Source organism: Phacochoerus africanus, chromosome 9 (genome assembly GCF_016906955.1).
Source record: "Phacochoerus africanus isolate WHEZ1 chromosome 9, ROS_Pafr_v1, whole genome shotgun sequence".
NCBI lineage: Eukaryota > Metazoa > Chordata > Mammalia > Artiodactyla > Suidae > Phacochoerus > Phacochoerus africanus.
The window spans coordinates 35,455,054-35,476,692 of NC_062552.1; the positions used below are offsets into that span (position 1 = coordinate 35,455,054).

Sequence of the window (21,639 nt, forward strand, 5' to 3'; positions counted from 1 at the left end):
TATTCTGTAGTTATTCTTTTCATAAGTGTGCTATTTATCATATTTTTAAGCTTGTGGTTGAAAAACTTTAATTTTCTTTCTTTGTCTATAGTTATTTTGGACTTGTGTTTCTTTTAGGTAACAAATCAAATGGTCACAGCGTGTAAAGCATATATTACTGATGGAGGAACTAACCATGTCTGGGATCAGGAAACACCAATTGTACTAACGAAAATTCAGGTTTGTATAAGTATTTTTACTTTCATAAACCTTTTACCATCAGGCCCAATTTTTTTTTTTACTTTTTTCGTTCCTGCATTGCTATGGCTGTGGCATAGGTCAGCAGCTGTAGCTCCAATTCAGCCCCTAGCCTGGGAACCTCCATATGCTGTGGGTATAGCCTTAAAAAGACAAAACATAAAATAAAATAAAATAAAAGTTAAGCAAAGGACAGTTTCTTCTAAGTATTTTCCCAAGTGTTTAAAGTGCATTCCAGGTGGTAAAAAAGAAGAAGTTCCTAAACTTGGTGATACAAATTCATCATTTGACTATGTAGAGGCATTTCATTTCTGCTGGCATACTTTTTTATTCTTGGAGTGAATTTTCTTATTTAAACAAGAAAAAGAAGCAAAATGGCATAATGAGAGAAGATAGACTGAAAAGCAGAATAGAGCAACAAGGACACAAAAGGAAAAAAAGAAATGATAGTTGATAATGAGTATAACTGATATTAAGAATTTTTTAAAATTTAAAGAAAAAGAGCCAAGAAAGAAGCAGAGAAAAAAGCAAAGCAGAAGGAAAGTTGAAGAAGCTAAAGAAAAACAGAGATGAGCTGAATTAAGAGTTACTTGTATAACTAAAGAGAAAGAAGTTAGACAAAATGCATTTATGTCAAAGAAGAAAAAAGTTATGCAGGAAAAAAAAAGCTATTAAGAGAGAAAAGCAATATCAAATCATTATCTTATATACCTGAAACTAATACAATGTTATATGTCAGTTATATCTCCACAAGAAAAGGGAAAGTCAGCAAAAGGTTTAAAATCCATGGAAGACCGGGAATCACTTTTCTGTGATATGGAGCTGGTTAAAATGATGGATGACATGGAAAAACTTTGTCATAGTCTCTAACTTGCAAGCTTACTCTACTTAAAGGAAACACATCACCTGCAAAAGAAATAGTAATGGCTGTTCTGGCAAAACAGTAGGAGAGATTAATGAGCAAATCAGGAAAGAGAACGAGGAAGTTGAGGTTTGTATGTGCCAAGTAGCCAAGTATCTAAGAATGCAGAGACATCACCTGTTGAAGGTGGAAATGGCAGAATTGATATGCCATTACTGGCTAAAGCTATGAGTATCCTTCTTGCTGGAACAAATTCAAGATGGGAAGTTATTGCCAATTAACATGAACACACATTCTTCTTCGGACATCAGGAGAATTGCTAAAGAATTCAGTGGCAGAAAAGAGTCTCCAAAAACTTGACTCTCACAAAAAGATGGTATACTGTGTAGAGTAGAGCCTCAAACTGACAGTACAACACCTTTGGAACAATTTGAAAGTCCATACACAGATTTCACTTCTTGGACAACAAAACAACAGAAGCTTTTGGAACAGACTTTGACAATGTAAATACAATCCAGTAAATACACCTGAAAGATGGGGGGGAAATAGCAGAAGCTGTATGTAGGAGGACAAAAAAGGACCACCTGAAATGACATACAGAACTTGTTGAGATGGTAAAAGCAAAAAAAGATGCTCAAGAAAATGCAAGTAGAGTCACAAAATGACATAAGGATAATCTGTTGTGTGTGTTGAAGGAAATAAGACTGACAGTACCATACCCAAAAAAGTCTGATAGAACTCATCTAAGTCACTTGAGCTTGACGGTTTTTTGTAGGAAGATTTTAAAATTATTGTTTCCTTTTCTTATAATTACATTTTTTAAATTGTGGTAAAATATTCGTAGCATAAAATGTATCATTTTAACCATTTTGAAATGTACAGTTCAGTGGTATTAACTACATTCACAATATTGTGCAACCATCACCACTATCCATTTCTAGAATGTTTTTATCTTCCCAAACTGAAACTCTGTACCCATTAAACAATAAGTCCTCATTACCCCCTCCCCAGCCCCTGATAACCTCTGTTCTGCTTTCTGTCTCCATGGATTTGTCTTTTCTAAGTACTTCATGATTCCTAGTCGGATTCGTTTCCGATGCACCATGACGGGAACTACCTAGGTGCTTCATATAAGTATTTGTCTTTTGTATTGGGCTGATTTCTTAGCATAAGGTTTTCAAGGTCCATCCATGGTGTAGCATGTATCAGAATTTCATTCCTTTCAATGGCTGAGTAATGTTCCGTTGCAGAAATATATCACATTTTGTTTAGCCACTCATCTTTTGATAGGTATTTGGATTGTTACCATCTTCTGACTACTGTGAATAATGCTGCTGTGAACCTTGCTGTGTAATGATCTCTTTGAGTTCCTACTTTCAATTATTTTGGGCATATACTTAGAATATATACATGAAATTGCTGGCTCATATGCTAATTCTATGTTTAACTTTTTGCAGAACTACCAAGCTTTTCCATGGGGCTGTTCCATTTCACATTCTCACCAGCAATGCACAAGAGTTGCAACTTCTCCCCATCTGTGCCAATACTTGCTCTTTTCTCTCTCTCTCTCTTTGTGTGTGTGTGTGTGTGTGTGTGTGTGTGTGTGTGTGTGATAATAACCATCATGATGCATGCGAAGTGGTATCTCATAGTGGCTTATTTATCGGTTTATTTTTATTAGGGTATAGTTGATTCATAGTGTTGTGTCAATCTGCTGTATAGCATAATGACCCAGGTGTACATAAATACACATTCTTTTTGATTTGCGTTTCCCTAATGGCTAGTGATGATTTAGCAACTTTTCTCTCTCTCTCTCTCTTTTTTTTTTTAGGGCTGCACCTGCAGCATATGGAAGTTCCCAGGGCAGGGGTCGAATTGGAGGTGCAGCTGCCGGCCTACACCACAGCCACAGCAACACTAGATCCAAGCTGCATCTGCAACTTACACTACAGTTCACGTCAACACCGGATCCTTAACCCACTGAGTGAGCCCAAGGATTGAACCCCTGTCCTCATAGAGCTAGTCGGGTTCCTTACCACTGAGCCACAGTGAAATCTCTGGATTGAGCATCTTTTCATATGCTTATTGGCCATTTGCATAGCTTCTTTGGAGAGAAGTCTATTCAAATCCTGGGTTGTTCTGTTTTTGTTGAGTTGTAGGAGTTCTTTATATAATCTAGATATTAATCTCATATATATTTTACAAATACAAATTGCTTCATTAAAAAACTTAGTTATTTGACTATTATTTCTATTCTTGAGTCAGTTTTGTAAGTTTATATTTTTGAGGAATTTCTTCAATTTGTCTAAAGTTGGTAATTTGTTGACATAGTGTTAATAACATTTTCCTACTAATATCTGCCTTATTATGTAATATGTCTACTTATTCATTAACAAATTACTGTCTCTATCTTTGATTTTTTAAATTATCCTTGCTCACTCTATCCTCAGATTCAAAACAACCCATCCTCCCAGGAGTTTATCACTTCTGTGGTTGTTGTTGTTGTTATTATTATTATTTTATGGGATTCTATGTTTCCTTCTATAGTTTCTCCAGGGTTAATTTTGAAGATGGGAGTCAGAAATCATTCCTCCCTGAATTGACCAATTGGCAGGAACCAGAACTCTTGACATAGAACTTAGCAATTTATTCTCATGAGTCTTTTAACATCCTTCAAGTCACTAGCTATTTACTTACTGAATTAGAATGAAAGTTTGTTTTTCTGAATTCTAGTTTTACCCAATTTCTTTTACATCTCAAAGTTTTTCAGGAAACTTTTATTGTAAAATTTGGGGGAATAATTTTCAGATGGATTGGAGGAAGCAGTGAGAAGGACTGTCATTCAGAACTATATCTGTTCAACATGAAGGAATTGGTTGGTGAAGAAGAAGTAATATAAAGTAATTCCTGTTAGGAGTTCCCTTGTGGCACAGTCAGTTAAGGATCCAGCATTGTCACTGCAGCAGCCTGAGTTACTTCTGTGCATGGGTTCGATCCCTGGCCTGGGAACTTCCACATGATGTGGGTGCAGCCAAAAAAAAAATTAATTTCTGTCAGATGTCATATTCCAGGAGGGTAGGGATCTTAGCTGTATTCCCAGCATCTCAGGAGTTCCTTATATATGATAAGCACTGATAAACTTTGGTTAAAGAAGTGAAAAATAATCAGTGACCTCGAAGAGAGTAATGACTTTGTTTTTGAGATTGAGGTGGGTTGGGGGGGAGGGGAAGATGTATCATAGTTAGAAGTGAGTCTGAGACTAGCCATATAAACCTGAATTTTTTCCCCTTTTTTTAGGGTCACTCCTGTGGCATGTGCAAGTTCCTGGGCTAGGGTCAGATCAAAGCTGGAGCTGCTGGCCTATGCCACAGCCACAGGAATGCCAGAGCCAAGCCACATCAAACCCTTAACCCACTGAGTGAGGCCAGGGATCAAACCAGCATCCTTATGGATGCTAGTTGGGTTCTTAACCTGCTGAGCCACAATAGGAACTCCCTAACATTATTGTTATCATTATAAATTATTTGTCTTTTTAGGGTCACACCTTCGGCATGTGGAGATTCCCAGGCTGGGGTAAAATCGGAGCTGTAGCCGCTGGCCTATGCCACAGCAAGACAGGGTCCGAGCTGCATCTGTGACCTACAGTAGAGCTCATGGCAACGCTGAATCCTTGATCCACTGAGTAAGGCTAGGGGTTGAACCTGTATCCTCGTGGATGCTAGTCAGATTCATTTCTGCTGAGCCACGACAGGAACTCCCTATTTTTTAAAGATGATTTGGTTTGCTTGACCTGGCAGTGAATTCCTACTGGGGCCTAATGACAATGTCCTCTTTTTTTTTAGCTTGGTTGAACTGACCAGTGGTATAGCTTTGTCAAATATTAGGATCTCAGCAATGCACCCATCAAATATTTTATTTTTAAAAATTTTTAATTTTTTTGGTCTTTTGCCCTTTTAGGGCTGCACCCGCAGCATATAGAAGTTCCCAGGTTAGGGGGTCTAATTGGAGTTGTAGCCGCTGGCCTGCACCAGAGCCACAGCAATGCCAGATCTGAGCTGCATCTGCAACCTACACCACAGCTCAAGGCAACGCCAGATCCTTAACCTAATGCTGAGTGAGGCCAGGGCTCAAACCTTCAACCTCGTGGTTCCTAGTTGGATTCGTTTCCGCTGCGCCACAACGGGAACTCCCCCATCAAATATTTTATGATCCCTTCATGGAGAAATGATGGCTGGATGATAAATCAATATTGCATAGTCTTAATGTTTTTATACCTGTATGTAAATAATAATGCTGATTAAAAGATGCCAATTCAGTAGATTGATAATAGAATTGGTACATAATTTTTGGCCTCCTGGGAGTTCTAATTAGCCATAAAAATGTGACAGCAAATAAATGTGTGTATTATACTTTGATAAGGAAAAAAGTTGAGGGGACATAATGAGAATAAAGAAGGTGAAAATAGGTTGTAAAATAGAAAAATCTATATTGATTTTTCACAGGCCTTTTAATATGTAGGCGGAGAACTTGAATTTTTAATGTTAACAGGAGCAACCCCTTTTGAGGGTCTGATGTGATCAGTGTTGTGTGAGGATAAAATTTTTGAATTTTCACTCATGAACAGATGTCTCATTACATACAACCCCCCTTTACTTCTCTCATAGGACTGCATATTTCTATTCAAGGAATATCAGGCTTCTTTTCACAAAACAAGGAAACAGATTTTAGAATCCTCAGGGGAAAAATCTTTTGAGGTTTCGGAAATGTATATATTTGGAAAATTTGAAGCTTTCTGCAAAAGGCTGGAGAAGGTAAGCATGTGCAGCCGCAGTTCCCACCACAAACCAAACCTCTCCAGTTATCTTATACTTTATGTAGGCTCGTTGAGATTTATTGTTCCAGATCTCTTGCCTCCCTGTTGATCTGTTTCATTCACTATTACTCACAGATTACTGCATTTTATTACAACGTGCTTTGCATTCCTACTTACTGCCTCCTGGCAGTCACACAAAAGCTATTGCCAACCTTCTTTCCTCTTGAGACCTCAATTCTCAAGAGCACCTAAGGAGCCCGAGTTAAAGTCTCTGCTCTTAACCATTGTGTCAGGCTGAGAAAAGATGAGTGATGACATATCTACAGTGCCCACTGGAGCCCAATTGTTGTGTCCTATCTGGGCACCTTCTCTCTCTAGGCCAGCATATGTGGTCTAAAAATAGATGTGTGGGCAGTGTCTTTGCTGGCTGGACATGGGTTCAAAACTTCTGCACCTCTGATTCAGTTATTGATTAGGACTGGCTTGAGAGGAGTGATGTTTTTCAGGGGAGGGCAGCCATACCTGAGGCCTCTTGGAGTCAGCCTTTGGAAAGTCTACAAAACTATCATCTGGTACCACCCTCTCTGAGGCCCCATCTTTCTACCTGCGGCTTAGGTCCTGGGAATAGTCAGGGACCTTTCATCACTCGTTGGAAATTGGTGGGGGCATTACAGAAGTTGAGGGGCATTTCCTAGACATGCCAGGATAGTAAAGTATGGGTAATAAACAGACCTAAGTTACTGAGATGGGTCCTTCTATGGGGCTATTTTCTGTATGTTTCTTTATTCATGTACTGTATAATTTAGTCATTTAAAGGGTGCAAGTTAATATTTTCTAATATACTCACAGGATTATGCAAGCATTACCACTGTCTAATTTTAGAACATTTTCATTCTAACTAAAAGAAACCCTGTGGCCATTAGCAATGATAGCCCATTCTCCCCTCTACCCAGCCCTAAGCAACTGCCAATCTAATTTCTGTTTCTATAGATTTGCCTATTCTGGACATTTTGTGTAAATGGAATCATATGGTCTTTTGTGACTGGCTTCTTTCACTTAGCATAATATTTTCAAGGTTCCTCTGTGTTGTAGCATTCCTTTCCATTACTGAATAATATTCCATCATATGGGTATGCCATATTTGATTTATTGATGGACATTTGAGTTTTTCTGCTTTTGGGTATTATGAATAATGCTGCTTTGAACATTTGTGCATGTGTTTTTGTGTGTACATATGTTGTCATTTCTCTTGAGTATATGCATAGGAATTGCTGGGCCATATAGTAACTCCCTGTGTACCTTTTTTGAGGAAATGCCAAAGTGTTTTTCAAAGTAGTTGCATCATTTTATATTCTCCTAAGCAGTGTATGAGGGTTCCAATTTCTCTACATCCCCGTAATATTTATTATCTGTCTCTTGGGATTTAGCTATCCAAGTGGATATGAAGTAGTATCTCACTGAAGTTTTAATTTGCATTTCCCTGATGACAGATGGTGTTGAGCATCTTTTCAAGTGCTTATTGTCCATTTATATTTTTTCTTTGGAGAAATTTCTTTCTTTCTTTCTTTCTTTTTTTGTCTTTTTGCCTTTTCTAGGGCCACTCCCACAGCATATGGAGGTTCCCAGGCTAGGAGTCCAGTTGGAGCTGTGACCACCAGCCTACGCCAGAGTCACAGCAACGAGGGATCTGAGCCGCTTCTGCAACCTACACCACAGCTCACAGCAATGCCGGATCCTTAACCCACTGAGGGAGGCCAGGGATCGAACCTGAAACCTCATGGTTCCTAGTCGGATTCGTTTCCACTGCACCACGATAGGAACTCCCTGGAGAAATTTCTATTCAAATTCTTCACACATTTTACATTTAGTTATTTGTGGGAGTTCCTGCTGAGGCTCACTGGGTTAAGAACTTGACCACAGTGGCTCCAGTTGCTGTGGAGGGATGGGTTTGATCCTCGGCCTGGTGCAGTGGGTTAAAGAATCCAGCATTTCAATCAGATTTCGGTCCTTGGCCCAGGAACTTCCATATGTCACAGGTGCAGCCATAAAATTAAAAAAAGATAAATTTAGTTACTTGTATTTTATTGTTGAGTTACAAGGGTTCTTTATGTATTTTGGGTGTAAGCACATTATCAGATATGACTTGCAAATATTTTCTCTCTTTCTGTGGGTTATCTTTGCAATTTCTTGACTGTGTTCTTTGAAGCATGATAGTTTTTAATTTTGATGAATTCCAGTTTATCAAGTTTTTCTTTGTGTTGCTTGTGCTTTTGGTGCCTCATCCAGGAAAATGTTGTATGAGGCTGTTTTGTGAACAATAGGGATTTCTGGGGGACAAGTGTTCACTTAGAATGATAATGGGATGGATCAAATTAATAAATAAGCCCCATTAGTCAGGATCTGTTACACAGAGATGCGTAACATTTCTGAAGCCACTAGAATGTCAACCTGAAGGTGAGTCCTGGTTACCCTTAATTTTTTCAGGAGCCAGGGCCCTTGCCAACTTGAGTGCTTGGTAGAGTTTCAGGGCTGGACCTTGAGGCCTGTTTTGGTGGTTGGTCAAATCCTGGACATAATGAACTTTCATCTGTGAAGTAGCAGCCTGAGCATTCCTGATGCTCAAGGGGTTGGGTGGTCATGGCCAGCTGCATTAGCTACTCCCCATGCCCTACCTTTGGAGAAGCCTTGCCTGTAGTCTTTTTTTTTTTTTTTCCATTTTTTTTATTACTCAAATGAATTTATCACATCTGTAGTTGTATAATGATCATAACAATCTGATTTCACAGGATTTCCATCCCATAGCCCAGGCACATTCCCCCACCCCCATATGTTTTTCATTGTCTGTGAGTCAGCATCTGTTCTGCAAAGAAGTTCAGTCTGTCCTTTTTTCAAATTCCACATGTCAGTGAAAGCATTGGATGTTGGTGTCTCATTGTATGGCTGACTTCACTTAGCATGATAGTTTCTAGGTCCATCCATATTGGTAATAATGCTGGTATTTCATTCATTTTAATGGCTGAGTAATATTCCATGGTGTCTGTGTACCACATCTTCTGGATCCACTCCTCTGTTGATGGACATTTAGGTTGTTTCCATGTCTTGGCTATTGCAAATAGTGCTGCAATGAACATTGGAGTACATGTGTCTTTGCGAGTCGTGGTTTCCTCTGGATAGATGCCCAGGAGTGGGATTGCTGGATCAAATGGTAGTTCTATTTTTAGTTTTCTGAAGAATCTCCATACTGTTTTCCACAGTGGTTGCACCAATTTACATTCCCACCAACAGTGTACTAGTGTTCCTTTTTCTCCACAGCCTCTCCAGCACTTATTGTTTGTAGACTTTTGGATGATGGCCATTCTGGCTGGTGTAAGGTGGTACCTCAGCGTGGTTTTGATTTGCATCTCTCTAATAATGAGTGACATTGAACATCTTTTCATGTGTTTCTTGGCTATCTGTATGTCTTCTTTGGAGAATTGTCTGTTTAGATCTTCTGCCCATTTTTTGATAGGCTTGTTTGTTTTTTTGGTATGGAGCTGCAGAAGTTGTTTATAAATCTGAGAGATTAATCCCTTGTCAGTCGATTCACCTGCAAAGATTTTCTCCCATTCTGTGGGTTGTCTTTTTGTGTTGTTTAGGGTTTCCTTTGCTGAGCAGAAACTTTGAAGTTTGATTAGGTCCCATTTGTTTATTTTACTTTTTATTGTCAATACTCTGATAGGTGGATCTGAGAAGATGTTGCTGTCATTTATGTCAGAGAGTGTTTGGCCTATGTTTTCCTCTAGGAGTTTGATAGTATCTGGTCTTATATCTAGGTCTTTAATCCATTTGGAGTTTATTTTTGTGTATGGTGTTAGGGGGTGTTCTAATTTCATTCTTTTCCATGTGGCTGTCCAGTTTTCCCAGCACCACTTATTGAACAAGCTGTCCTTTCTCCATTGTATATTCTTGCCTCCTTTGTCATAGATGAGTTGGCTGTAGGTGCGTGGGTTTAATTCTGGGTTTTCTATCCTGTTCCACTGATCTATATTTCTGTCTTTGTGCCAGTACCATGCAGTTTTGACGACTGTTGCTTTGTAGTATAGTCTTAAGTCCGGGAGCCTGATTCCTCCAGCTCCATTTTTCTTTTTCAGGATGTCTTTGGCTATTCTGGGTCTTTCATGCTTCCAAACAAACTTTAAAATATTTTGTTCAAGTTCTGTGAAAAATGTCCTTGGTAATTTGATAGGGATTGCATTGAATCTATAGATTGCCTTAGTTAGTATAGTCAACCTGTAGTCTTAATAATACAACTTTACAGCACAGGGCTCTGCAGTCAGAGCTAATGCAGTGCCCCCTAGAGGCCTTGCTTGAAGTGCATCCTGGTTACCAGTTTATTCCAGCTCCCCTGTGATAAGAATCCTCTGGCTGACTGCCATCTCTCCCAGGTGTAATTGGTGGATATTGATACCCATATTCTCAAAGATGGGGCATAAAAGTTACCCTGAAATGTGGTCAGAATTTTTTTATCATGCTCTAGAGACAGTTACTGAGCTGCCTGTATGGGCTTCCCCTGATGAGTGGGGCACAACAGGGACCACTGTTGGGCCACCCCTGTGAACACTTAACTAGGTGAAGAGGAGAGACAGAAGGGAAAGCTGAGATTCAGATGTCAGGATGACCAAGTGCTACAGTCAAAGGACAGACAGAACTGAGTTTGGGGTTGGAGAGCTAAGACCTCAGAGTTGGGCGGAAGTATGGAGATCTTTTGTTTTTTCCCCCACTTTTTAGGGAATCTGTATGCACTTGTGGCATATGGAAGTTCCCAGGCTGGGGGCTGAATCAGAACTGCAGCTGCTGGCCTACATCATAGCCACAGCAATGCCAGATCCGAGTCTCATCTACGACCTACACCACAGCTCATGGCAATGCTGGATCTTTAACCCACTGAGCGAGGTCAGGGATCGAACCCGCATCCTCATGGATACTTTCCAAGATGTGGAGATCTCTAAGGAAAGTTCTAGTGTGTGAACTTAGGGTACTTGAAAAGCACCTTTTTTGGTACATGGAGACTTGATGGCTCATTGAGTGTTAGTCTGCCCTAAAGAACCAGAATTAGGTGTGTACCATATCCTTTGATTCTTCTTCCTCTTCCTGCCTTGTAAATCTTGGTGAGTATTGGGGTGACCAAGAGCTCTGTCTTTAGTTTTCTTTTCTTCTCACCCTGAACATTTGTGGGAGAGAAGAGAAGGGGTGGGAAGCTTTGAGCGTTGTTCTCCAGGGCAGGAATCAAAATGACAAATCACTGATGAAGGAACTGAGTAGCTTGTGGACATGGAAGGTTTTTTTTTTCCCCTTTGGTGAAGTGGGTGGTGTTGGTACATTGAGATGGAGCCAGTCAGTGGTTTCTGAAATAAATTTCATTGTGAGGATTTCTTAGGGTTCTTCATGGGCCGGAAGTGATTGTGGTCATCTTTCAGGGTCGTGGGGGTCTTTCCTTTACCTGAATGTGGATTTCTGCTGGTGTTACAAATCAGAACTCTAGTGAGGGAGGGTCAAGGAGAGTGGTAAAGCTTTTGAATCCAGGGATCCAGGAAATGATTTTCAGAAGATTTTCAAGAAAAGGGTGAAGCTGTTTAGACATCTGCAAGGACTTTTACTTACCCTCCACCCCCCACCTCTTGAAAGACAGTGCGATCAGATTCTGAGAAAGGTTGTAAACTCTCTGCTTATGACAGAACATCTTAAATCATCCGCCATCTCTCCCAGGTGTAATTGGTGGATATTGATACCCATATTCTCAAAGATGGGGCATAAAAGTTACCCTGAAATGTGGTCAGAATTTTTAATAGTAGTGATGATGAGACAGAGATTTGTCTATTGTTCTATCTCCTCTGGTTGGTTTTAGTTAAATGATTCTGGGGCCTGTTTATTTGTTTGTTTATTCGTTTGTTTTAAATCAATGGTGCAGGAGTTCCCATCATGGCTCAGTGGTTAACGAATCCAACTAAGAACCATGAGGTTGTGGGTTCGATCCCTGGCCTTGCTCAGTGGGTTAAGGATCCGCCGTTGCTGTAAGCTGTGGTGTAGGCCAGCGGCTACAGCTTCGATTAGACCCCTAGCCTGGGAACCTCCATATGCCGTGGGTGTGGCCCTAGAAAAGGCAAAAAGACAAAAAAAAAAAAATCAATGGTGCGCTAATAACTTATTCTAGGGAAAGGTGCTAATTTCTAATTTTTAAAATAAACACTTTTTCTTTTTAAGATTACAGAAATGATAACTATTGTGCAAACATATTCAGCCTTGAGCAATTCTACCATAGAGGGAATAGACATTATGGCAATAAAATTCAAAAATATATATCAAGGGGTTAAGAAAAAGCAGTATGATATTCTGGATCCAAGAAGGACAGAATTTGATACAGATTTCTTAGATTTCATGACAAAAATCAATGGTTTGGAGGTAAGTAATTATACATACTTACTTTTACCTTCTTAAAGCTGAAATGTAATCAATAGTAACAAAATTCACATATTTGCTATTTATTACAAATTACTGTTGCAAATTGATCAACAAATTTGCTGGCATGAATAATTTTCTACCTAGTCAACAAAATATTTTTCATCTTTTTTTTTTAGTGAAAAATGAGCATATTCAATAAAAGACATCAGCGACTAACCAGCAGCCCAAAGGGATTGTAGCTAGGATTTATTTTTAATTTACACTTAGAATTGTATTTGATTTTTGCCATGCCAAGGAGCCAATGTCACTTTTCCAGTCTAAGAGAGAATCTGTATGCCTTATTGTTTAAGCGTGGGCAGCTTTGAGACCATGTGAGGCCAATAGGTCTCTTTTCCCTTGGCTGCACTTCACCGCCACATTCTCTGGGCTACTCAGGGCTCGGCTCTGAAGGGGCCTTCATCCTGTTTGTCATAGCTGAAGGGTGAGACTGTAACATATTTCTCTCTCACCTTTTGGGCTTATTTTGAAAACTACTGTCAACCCATGTTTAGCCCCAGGGAAGGGTCTCCGCTTTGTTGTTGAGTGTCCTGGCGACACAGAGAGGGACAAGAATATATTTTGTCCATCTCTTAAGTCTTAAATTCCTGCTAAGAGGGTGAGGAAAATGATATATTTTTCTTATGTACTTATTTAAAAGACTCTTTAAAAACCACCTTACATGTAATCTAGGCAATATAAATCAAAAAGTTCCTAAAATTCTAACGAGAACACTTTTTCTGCTTGTCACAGATTTCCTTTCAGTTTTTGAAAGTTAAGCTCTCTGTATTAAGATATATTTTAGTTATTACTTCCAGTGTTTGGCCTTGGGAGTTATATTTTTATCTTTATGGCAATGGGAATTTGTGTTTTTTAAAAAAGTTATTACTAGGAGTTCCCTCTGTGGCACAGTAGGTTAAGGATCTTACATTGCCGCAGCTGTGGCATAGGTCAAAGCTGTGGCTCAGATTCAGTCCCTGGCCTGGGAACTTATATATGCTACAGGTGCAGCCAAAAAAGAAAAAACCAACCCCAAAATTATCACTTAATCTGTTTTTATGATTTCTCTCTCTCTCCCTCTCTCTCTCTCTCTTTCTTTCTTCTTCTTTTGTCTTTTTAGGGCCTTACCTGAGGCATGTGGAAGTTCCAAGGCTAGGGGTCGAATGGGAACTATAGCCACTGGCCTACGCCACAGCCACAGCAACACCAGATCTGAGCCACATCTATGACCTACACCACAGCTCACAGCAATGCTGGATCCTCAACCCATGGAGTGAGGCCAGGGCTCATGGATACTAGTCAGATTCGTTTCCGCTGACCCACGATGGGAACTCCCTTTGATTTCCTAATAAAGATTATATGTTTTGAAGCCTTTACTTTGGTCTTAGATACAAATTTAGTTTTCAGTAAAGTTAGAGGCCACATTAGCTTGTTAGTATTTAAAAAGAGGGATCAGTGTCTCAACTTTTTCCTTTTCCAATGTTTGATTAATGGGCATGGCATATATTTGTAGACAGTACCAATAAAGCCTATGAGTAATTTGCAAAGGGCTTCAGTTGGGCACCAGGAGTTTGGAGTTCACTGCTAGGGATGGTGGGATCTCAGAAGAATATTTTCTGCTTCTTATTCCTCCTTAGCATGACAGAGAGATTTCTGAGAACAGCAGTGTAGGACAATGATACCTGTTGACCTTGGGTGTCTATAGTGTCATTTCATTGCTCTAAGCATGCGACATGCTTAGAAATTCTAAGTCTCCCAAAGAAATATGCTCGGTAAGGGACCTTCGCCCCTTTCATAAATTCTCTCAGTCAATGTCCAATAAATAATGAGTGTCAAATGCAAACAACGTATGTAACTTAAAAAGTAAAATGAAGTAGGTAAAATTAAATTTAATGATGTACTTTATTCAACCAAACATATTCAAAATATTATTTTAACATGTCATTAATATAAAAACCATTGCGATATTTTATATTCTTTCTTTGTACTAGGTCTTTGAAATCTAGTGTGTCCTTTATGTTTATAGCCCATCTCACTTCCAAGTAGTGACACTTCCGGTACTCAGGAGAAACATGCGGCCATTGGCCACCATACTGGACAGTACAGTTCTAGATGGTTAGTTAGGAAATGTGTTAAAGGCTATTCTGATTCTTTGTTGTTAAACAAAACTAATCTCCTTAATTCAAGAAAGTCATTTAAACATTAATATTGTATTTTAGGTACAAATACAGGCATTTATGAATAGTACTTTTGGAAAAATCTTGTCTTCTCAGCAGGCACTTCAGCTGCTGCAAAGGTATTTATAATGCATTTAGTGGTAGAGATTCTAGGTGGGATAATTTTACATCTGAAAATAACAATTTCAAAAAAATTTGTAAATCTCTCCTATATAAAATTGAAAACTTACAAACATTGATCTTTCAATGACGATTAAATGGACTGGTGAAAATCTGAAATATAGTCTTTTATCTTTTATTGCTTTTTTTTTTTGGTCTTTTCATCTTTTTAGGGCCACTCCTGAGGCATATGGAGGTTCCCGGGCTAGGGGTCCAATCAGAGCTACAGCTGCCAGCCTATATCACAGCCACAGCAACGCCAGATCCAAGCCATGTCTTTGACCTACACCACAGCTCACGGCAACACTGGATCCTTAACCCACAAAGTGAGGCCAGGAATCGACCCTGCGTCCTCATGGATGCTAGTTGGGTTTGTTAACCACTGAGCCATGATGGGAACTCCCTTCATTGCAATTTTTGTGGCAATTTTTCAACAAGAAAATGAAGTGATTTCACATTTTTCCGCCCAGCCATGCAATACGTTGTAGTTAATTTCATAAGCGTTCTTGGAAAGGAGGCGTTCCCACTGTGGTGTAGCAGATTAAGGATCCATTGTTGTCCCTGCAGCAGCTTGGGTCTCTGCAGCAGCCTGAGTCGCTGCTGAGGTTCAGGTTCGATTCTGGCATGGTGCAATGATTTAAAGATCTGGTGTTGCTGCAGCTGTGGTGTGGGTCCTAGCTGTGGCTTGGATTTGATCCCTGGCCAGGGAACTTCCATATGCCACAGATGCAGCCAAAAAAAAAAAAAAAATTATTCAAAAGGGAACAAGTAATGCTTAATTCTGCACACTGAAAAGATTTCTAAAAGTAAAATTACCTAGGAGCAGTATATTCCCAACCTGTCTATTCTCCCCCCCCCTCCGCCCCTGTACCCCCCAAGCACTCCTGCAGCTTCCTTTCCTCCTAGTCCTGGCAGCAGTGCTCCCCTAAAGGGCAGGAAAGCCTGGATTAGAGTCTGGCCCAGCCCATCCTTCCCCCAGCTCAGGGAGGGTTCACAACTCGTGTCAGGGACCCTCTTGGAACTCTCCCCTGAGAATGGATCCGGGTTTGTGTCTGACTTTGTCGTAATTCCAGTCTCTCTAATGATGAATCACGCTGTGAAACCTTACATGAGGTCAAAACAGACATGAAGTGATTACAAGTGACAGTATTGTATAGGCAGATGGCGGTACGATTTTCTTGGCAATTTCTCTTTCTGTCTCTCTTTTTACTTACAGTATGTTGGTGTCAGCTCACTTTAGAATGTTACGGTTCTAGCACATCCTGTGTATTGCTTAGTCTCTAAGTGGAGGCGACATTTGGCTGACAAAATCACTAGTATCGTTATGGCTCTTTAGAGTGACATGAGCAGTAGTATCAGACAGTCAGTGAGCTCCCCTTCCATCTTTGCTAAAACAACTCCCCACTCATCTTTTTAACCTCAATTCTGATGTCGCTTTCTCAGGGAGGTCTTTCTTGACACCCCAGACTTGGCCGGGTTCCCCTATTACATGCATTTCTCCCAACCTTATAATTTAAAGTTATTTATGTCACTCTTGACTAATCTCTACTTTTTCCATATGATAATTGTTGGCTCCAAGGGGGCTAGAGCCGTACAGTCTTGTTCATCACTGTATCCTAGGCCAGCATGTGAAGCCTGGTTTAAATATTTGTCAAATGAGTGAACAGATTTTTAGGACTGCAGCTGTTCTTTTCTTTTTCTTTTTACGGCTGCACCCTTGGCATATGGACGTTCCTGGGCTAGGGGTCCAATTGGAACTGCAGCTCCAGACTTACATCACAGTCATGGCAACAGCAGATCTGAGCTTGCAGCAATGCCAGATCCTTAACCCACTGAGCAAGGCCAGGAATCGAACCCACACCCTCATGGACACTATGTCAGGTTCTTAACCCACTGAGCCACAATGGGAACTCCTGCAGCAATTCTTAAGTATGTTTCTCATTTACTTTTAAATTGTTACCTTCAATTGCTTTTAGATTCCAGAAACTGAACATTCCTTGTCTTCAGTTAGAAATAAATCATACAGTTGAGCGTATTCTTCAGTACTATGTGGCTGAACTTGAAGCTACTAAGAAGGTGAGTATCCTGTTTATAAACAGAATGGTACTTTAGTACAAAAAAAAAAAGAATATTCTGGACGTATTTGCCATCGTTATCTTGTGCCAAGCTTTTTGCTGAGTATCTGTGATGCGCCTCTCTCTATGGGGAAGGTGCCGGCAGTGTGTCCCTGAACAGCCAGATGTGCACCCCTTTGCACCTGACAACTGTCTTTTTATGAGCACAATCATGTGGGTATGGGAAAGCCCATCTAAGTTAGTACTTTTGTGTGTCAAAATATACCTGTCATAATATTCTCATAAACTCCAGAGAATATTATGACAGGTATAATGTAGCTGTGCGCTCCTACTTTTGAGTGTATCCTTAAAATTAGGGCAGGAAAAAAATATACACATGACAGGATATAGGATTAAGAGAGAATTAAGTGTCACACAGTGTAAACATCATCGTCCTTGAGCCTCAGGTTGATATCTCTGAGGGCGTTGATGTATTTATCGACTACCTCTGTGTGTAAAACATGTGGATAACGGGAAAACATCAGTACAGATATAGCTGGATATATTTTTTGCCTTTTCCTCTGTATTAGATTTCAAACATTAATGCCATACCTTTAATTACAGCTTTATCATTCTCAAAAGGATGACCCCCCTCTTGCCCGAAACATGCCTCCTACAGCAGGAAAAATCCTTTGGGTGAGGCAGCTCTATCGCCGGATAAGCGAGCCCATCAACTATTTCTTTGTAAGCCAGCATTAAATGTACAGTATGTGGATTGTGGTGGCTTTTAATGCAAGAAAGCTACTTTATCCTATAACGTGTGTCCATTAAAATAGCTAGAACTAATTCTCCTTACTGGGCAAAGAAAATTTAGTTTACAAATAGGCTTGAGAAAGACTAAGCCAGTTCTTTCTTGTCTGGTCAACAAGCCCGTTTCATTATAGCTCATCTCTAAGGGGATGAATCTTATAACTTTATGACTTTTAATAATACAGGACACTTTATAAAGGCTTTTGGAAAATGGTTGTTTTGAAAACAGTGTAGCACAGGCCTAGTGCTGTAACTAACTTCTGTGTGTAGACCGACAGGTCACGGGAACACCTTAGTGAAGGGGGATGCCCTCGGAGTGCAGTCCTCCTTCAAGAACTGAGGCCAAGAGCAGAGTATAATCGAGTGCATTCGTTCTCTTCATCCTTAAGATGATTAGATTTCTGAAAAACACAGGTACCATCTTAGGCTCTATGGACATCCTGAAATTGCCAGTTTGTCTTTTCTTTGTTTTTTTTCTGTTTTGTTTTGCTTTCTTGGTTTTTTAAAGAAAGTATCAAAGCAGGATTGGTTTGCTTAGTATTGTATCTTAGGCCAAAATAGAGAACACAATCACTGTAAAACAATAGTCTTGCCAATAATTTTATTATTTAGGCATTATTAAATATTAAGTTTCTGTTTCTGTTTGGCTGCTATCATCTATTTGACTGTTCTCAATATTAAAAAAAAAAGAAAATTAAAATGCTAGCTTTAGACAAGAAGCTGGGGGGCGGCGGGGGGGACTCAGTTGTTTGTTGACTTTACAGTCACGGAGCAGAGATTGCTCTGGTTTTGATATATGGGAAGCGAAACATAAAACTTTCAATTTTTACATAAAGAAATTTGATTTTTGTTCTTTGGTATGTACTTGCTTTTTTTGTGTGTGTGTGCTGGAATTTAGGAATTTGCCCTGATATTCAGAGCTCAAGGAAAGTCAGTCTATTGTATTTTGCGCAGAAAAGTGGGAGGTGAGACTCTGAGTGCCTGGGGCCAGCGGTAGGCCCAGAAACGTTTCTTTTTAAATCCTTTATTTCTTTTCCACTTTCCCCCTTCCACTGATCATGTTTCCCTACTTCCATCTCTAGCTTGTCTGGCCTTCCTCATCTCTGAGGCAACATCTAAATGGGTAACATCATTATTTGATGTCATTTAAAGTATAAACAGCTTTCCAGTTTAGATTGGAAAACAATCAGCAGGCTTTGAAAAATAAATCTTTCTTTGTCCCTCGCAAAACAGAAAAACTCGGAAATTTTGTCAAGTGTGGAAGGCAAAGCGGTCATTCGTCAGTATAATAAACTTTCCTATGTTCTGGTGGAGTTCGAGGTGGTCTATCACATGGCCTGGATGAAAGAGATCTCGCAGTTACAGCAAGGTGTGTGTAAGACGCTGTAATGACGCTACCGAGCCGGCGTTAGGTGATTTTGGATGAGTTTGTGGTTCTGGAGAATGTTTATATCTTTCTTTATATAACTTTATGATGGTTAAACTTAGATTTGGGGATGATACAGTTATTTATTTCTTTGCAGTTCATAACACCCTGATTTTATAAGCAGAAATCATCATGGCCTTAAAGTCGATGTACCAAGATTATGTCTTTCTCCTGAAAAACAGTTTTTAAAAGTAAATATCAGGACTCATTATGGATATTTCTCCATAGATTTGGGAAGGTTTTTATTTTTTATTTTATTTTTATTTATTTATTTTTTTACTTATTTTTGTCTTTTTGCCATTTTCTTGGGCCACTCCTGTGGCATATGGAGGTTCCCAGGCTAGGGGTTGAATCGGAGCTGTAGCCACCAGCCTACGCCAGGGCCACAGCAACGCAGGATCCGAGCCGCGTCTGCGACCTACACCACAGCTCACAGCTCATGGCAACGCCGGATCCCTAACCCACTGAGCAAGGCCAGGGACCAAACCCGCAACCTCATTGGTTCCTAGTCAGATTCGTTAACCACTGAGCCACGACGGGAACTCCTAGATTTGGGAATGTTTTTAGATTCAGTTTTATCATGCTGTGGATTCAAAGCTCAGTCAATCAGGGGAGAAAGAATTGCAGCTTGCTTGTCTTCCTTCCTTTCTCCCTTTCTCCTTGCCTTTTCCTTCTTCCTTCTTTCCTTCTTTCCTTCCTCCCTTCCTTCCCCCCTCCTCTTTTCTCACCTCCCTCCATGTCTTTCTTTTCCTATGACTGAATTTAACTTCAATTTTGATTACCAGTAAATTAAGAGAATTAGGTACCATGTCTGAGTACCTCTGAAGGGTGCCAAGGTGTTGGGCAGAATTATGTGTGAGATGGTGGTGGATGGTTTTAAACCATCAGCCATCCACGCTGGCATCATCGTGATGTTGTTATTTTGTGGACTCAACCATTGGTCCTTACAGTTCCTGCTTTGTCCCTTATTAAGCTTAATCTTTTATCCATAACTTTGGTGGAACCCTGACTGTGTCCCTTGGTAGAAAGGTTTCTCCCTCCAACACCAGGATCTCCACTTCAGCAGAGCATGGAGCTGCAGGCAGAGGAAATACAAATTCAGAGCTTAGGTCACTGGGAGTGATGGTGAGGGGGGCTACTCCTAGTTCTGCCTCTTGGATCCAGACCCATGTATTTCAGCTACTGGGGACACAGGACTATATACAGGCCACTGATTCACTGCATGTGTGTCTCCTGGAGGACAGGGCTTCAACCCTGCAGGGTATCTTCCCAACTGGCCCCTTAGTTAAGCCTTTAATACACCACTTCCATCAGGCCAGCTGTTTCTGTGTAACACGTATGGTAGGACACTGTGGACCCTAATGAGACCATGGTCTCGAAGGAGCATTCAGAGAAGGTTAAAATTCACATTGTGGGAAAGGGCAAAAAGAACTTTTAGCAATTGAAATATGGAGCATGACTGCTTTGCTTCTACCATACTATGTACTTTTCTATTTTTTTTTTTTTTGTCCTGCTGGTTTTTCCTCTTATCTGCACATGTTCCGTAACAAATTCAACAGTCACCTGACCCTTCCTGTTCTTCCTGGCAGATAATAATGTCTTCCTCCTCCAGAGTCCTCCACACACTTTATCATGACTTCTCTTGCTTTGTATATCTGTCTTATCTCCCCTATATATTCCAGCAATATTCTCTATGCCTGTTTCATCTTCATGTCCTTTAAGTAACAGCCATTATCTGCTTACCATGCACCAAGATTTGTCTGAGCACTTTACATATTCAAATTGGTCTAATCCTCATGGCAACCATATGAAAAACTATTATCATCCTCATTTTACAAACAAGGAAACTGAGATACTGAGAAGTTAAGTAAATTGCCCAGAGTCACAGAGCTAGGAAGTGGCAGAGTCAGGATCCATACCTGCCATTCTTGTGAATACAGACTAATGGAAATGAATTGCTCTGGAAGGTGTCTTACTGTTATATTGATGTGACTATATTTAATTATATAGGAACTTGGAATAATATTTGAGGGCCTACTGTTGTCCTCTTTGGGTTGCTCTATCAAGTTTCTCTGATAATGATTCCCATAGAACAAAATTTTCACTCAGTCCCAGAGCAGACTTCCTGGCTGTCATTATTCTTAGTGGTCTTGCTGACTATTTTGTCCATTCAAGAAAGCTCAATACTGCCTTAAGGAAACAAATTTCATTAAATGAATGTTCTAAGGTTATTTTAGAATTCATTTGGGAGGATGAATTATTTCTAGACAGATTTTAAAAAGATTCCAAATAATTTGGGTAAAGATTTTAGTTGAAATCCTCATGAAACCAACATTGTTAAGAATCATATCAAGGAGTTGCCTGGTGGTACATTGGGTTAAGGATCTGGCATTTTTATTGCAGTGGCTGAGGTTGCTGCTGTGATGAGGGTTTGATCCCTGGCCTGGGAACTTCCACATGCTGCAGATATGGCCAAAAAAAATCATATCAAGGCTAATTTTATCTGTTGATTAAAAGTCAACCAACTTCAAAGGGATATACAAACTATTTTGTTTTACTAGAAATTTTTTTTTTGTCTTTTGTCTTTTTTGTTGTTGTTTTTGCTATTTCTTGGGCCGCTACCGCGG

At 39.9% G+C, this 21,639-nt stretch overlaps 1 protein-coding gene and 1 pseudogene across 1 annotated transcript in view; both read left to right on the forward strand.

Moving 5' to 3' along the window:
• Positions 1-21,639, forward strand: part of DNAH8 (dynein axonemal heavy chain 8) — a 269,859-nt gene that overhangs the window by 16,641 nt on the left and 231,579 nt on the right. The window contains 7 exon segments of the mRNA XM_047797103.1: positions 118-219; positions 5,764-5,910; positions 12,153-12,350; positions 14,606-14,682; positions 16,699-16,798; positions 17,401-17,520; positions 18,820-18,955. Of these exon segments, the coding sequence (XP_047653059.1) occupies positions 118-219; positions 5,764-5,910; positions 12,153-12,350; positions 14,606-14,682; positions 16,699-16,798; positions 17,401-17,520; positions 18,820-18,955 (880 nt within the window).
• On the forward strand, positions 1,069-1,764 carry LOC125136349 (dnaJ homolog subfamily C member 2-like; annotated as a pseudogene).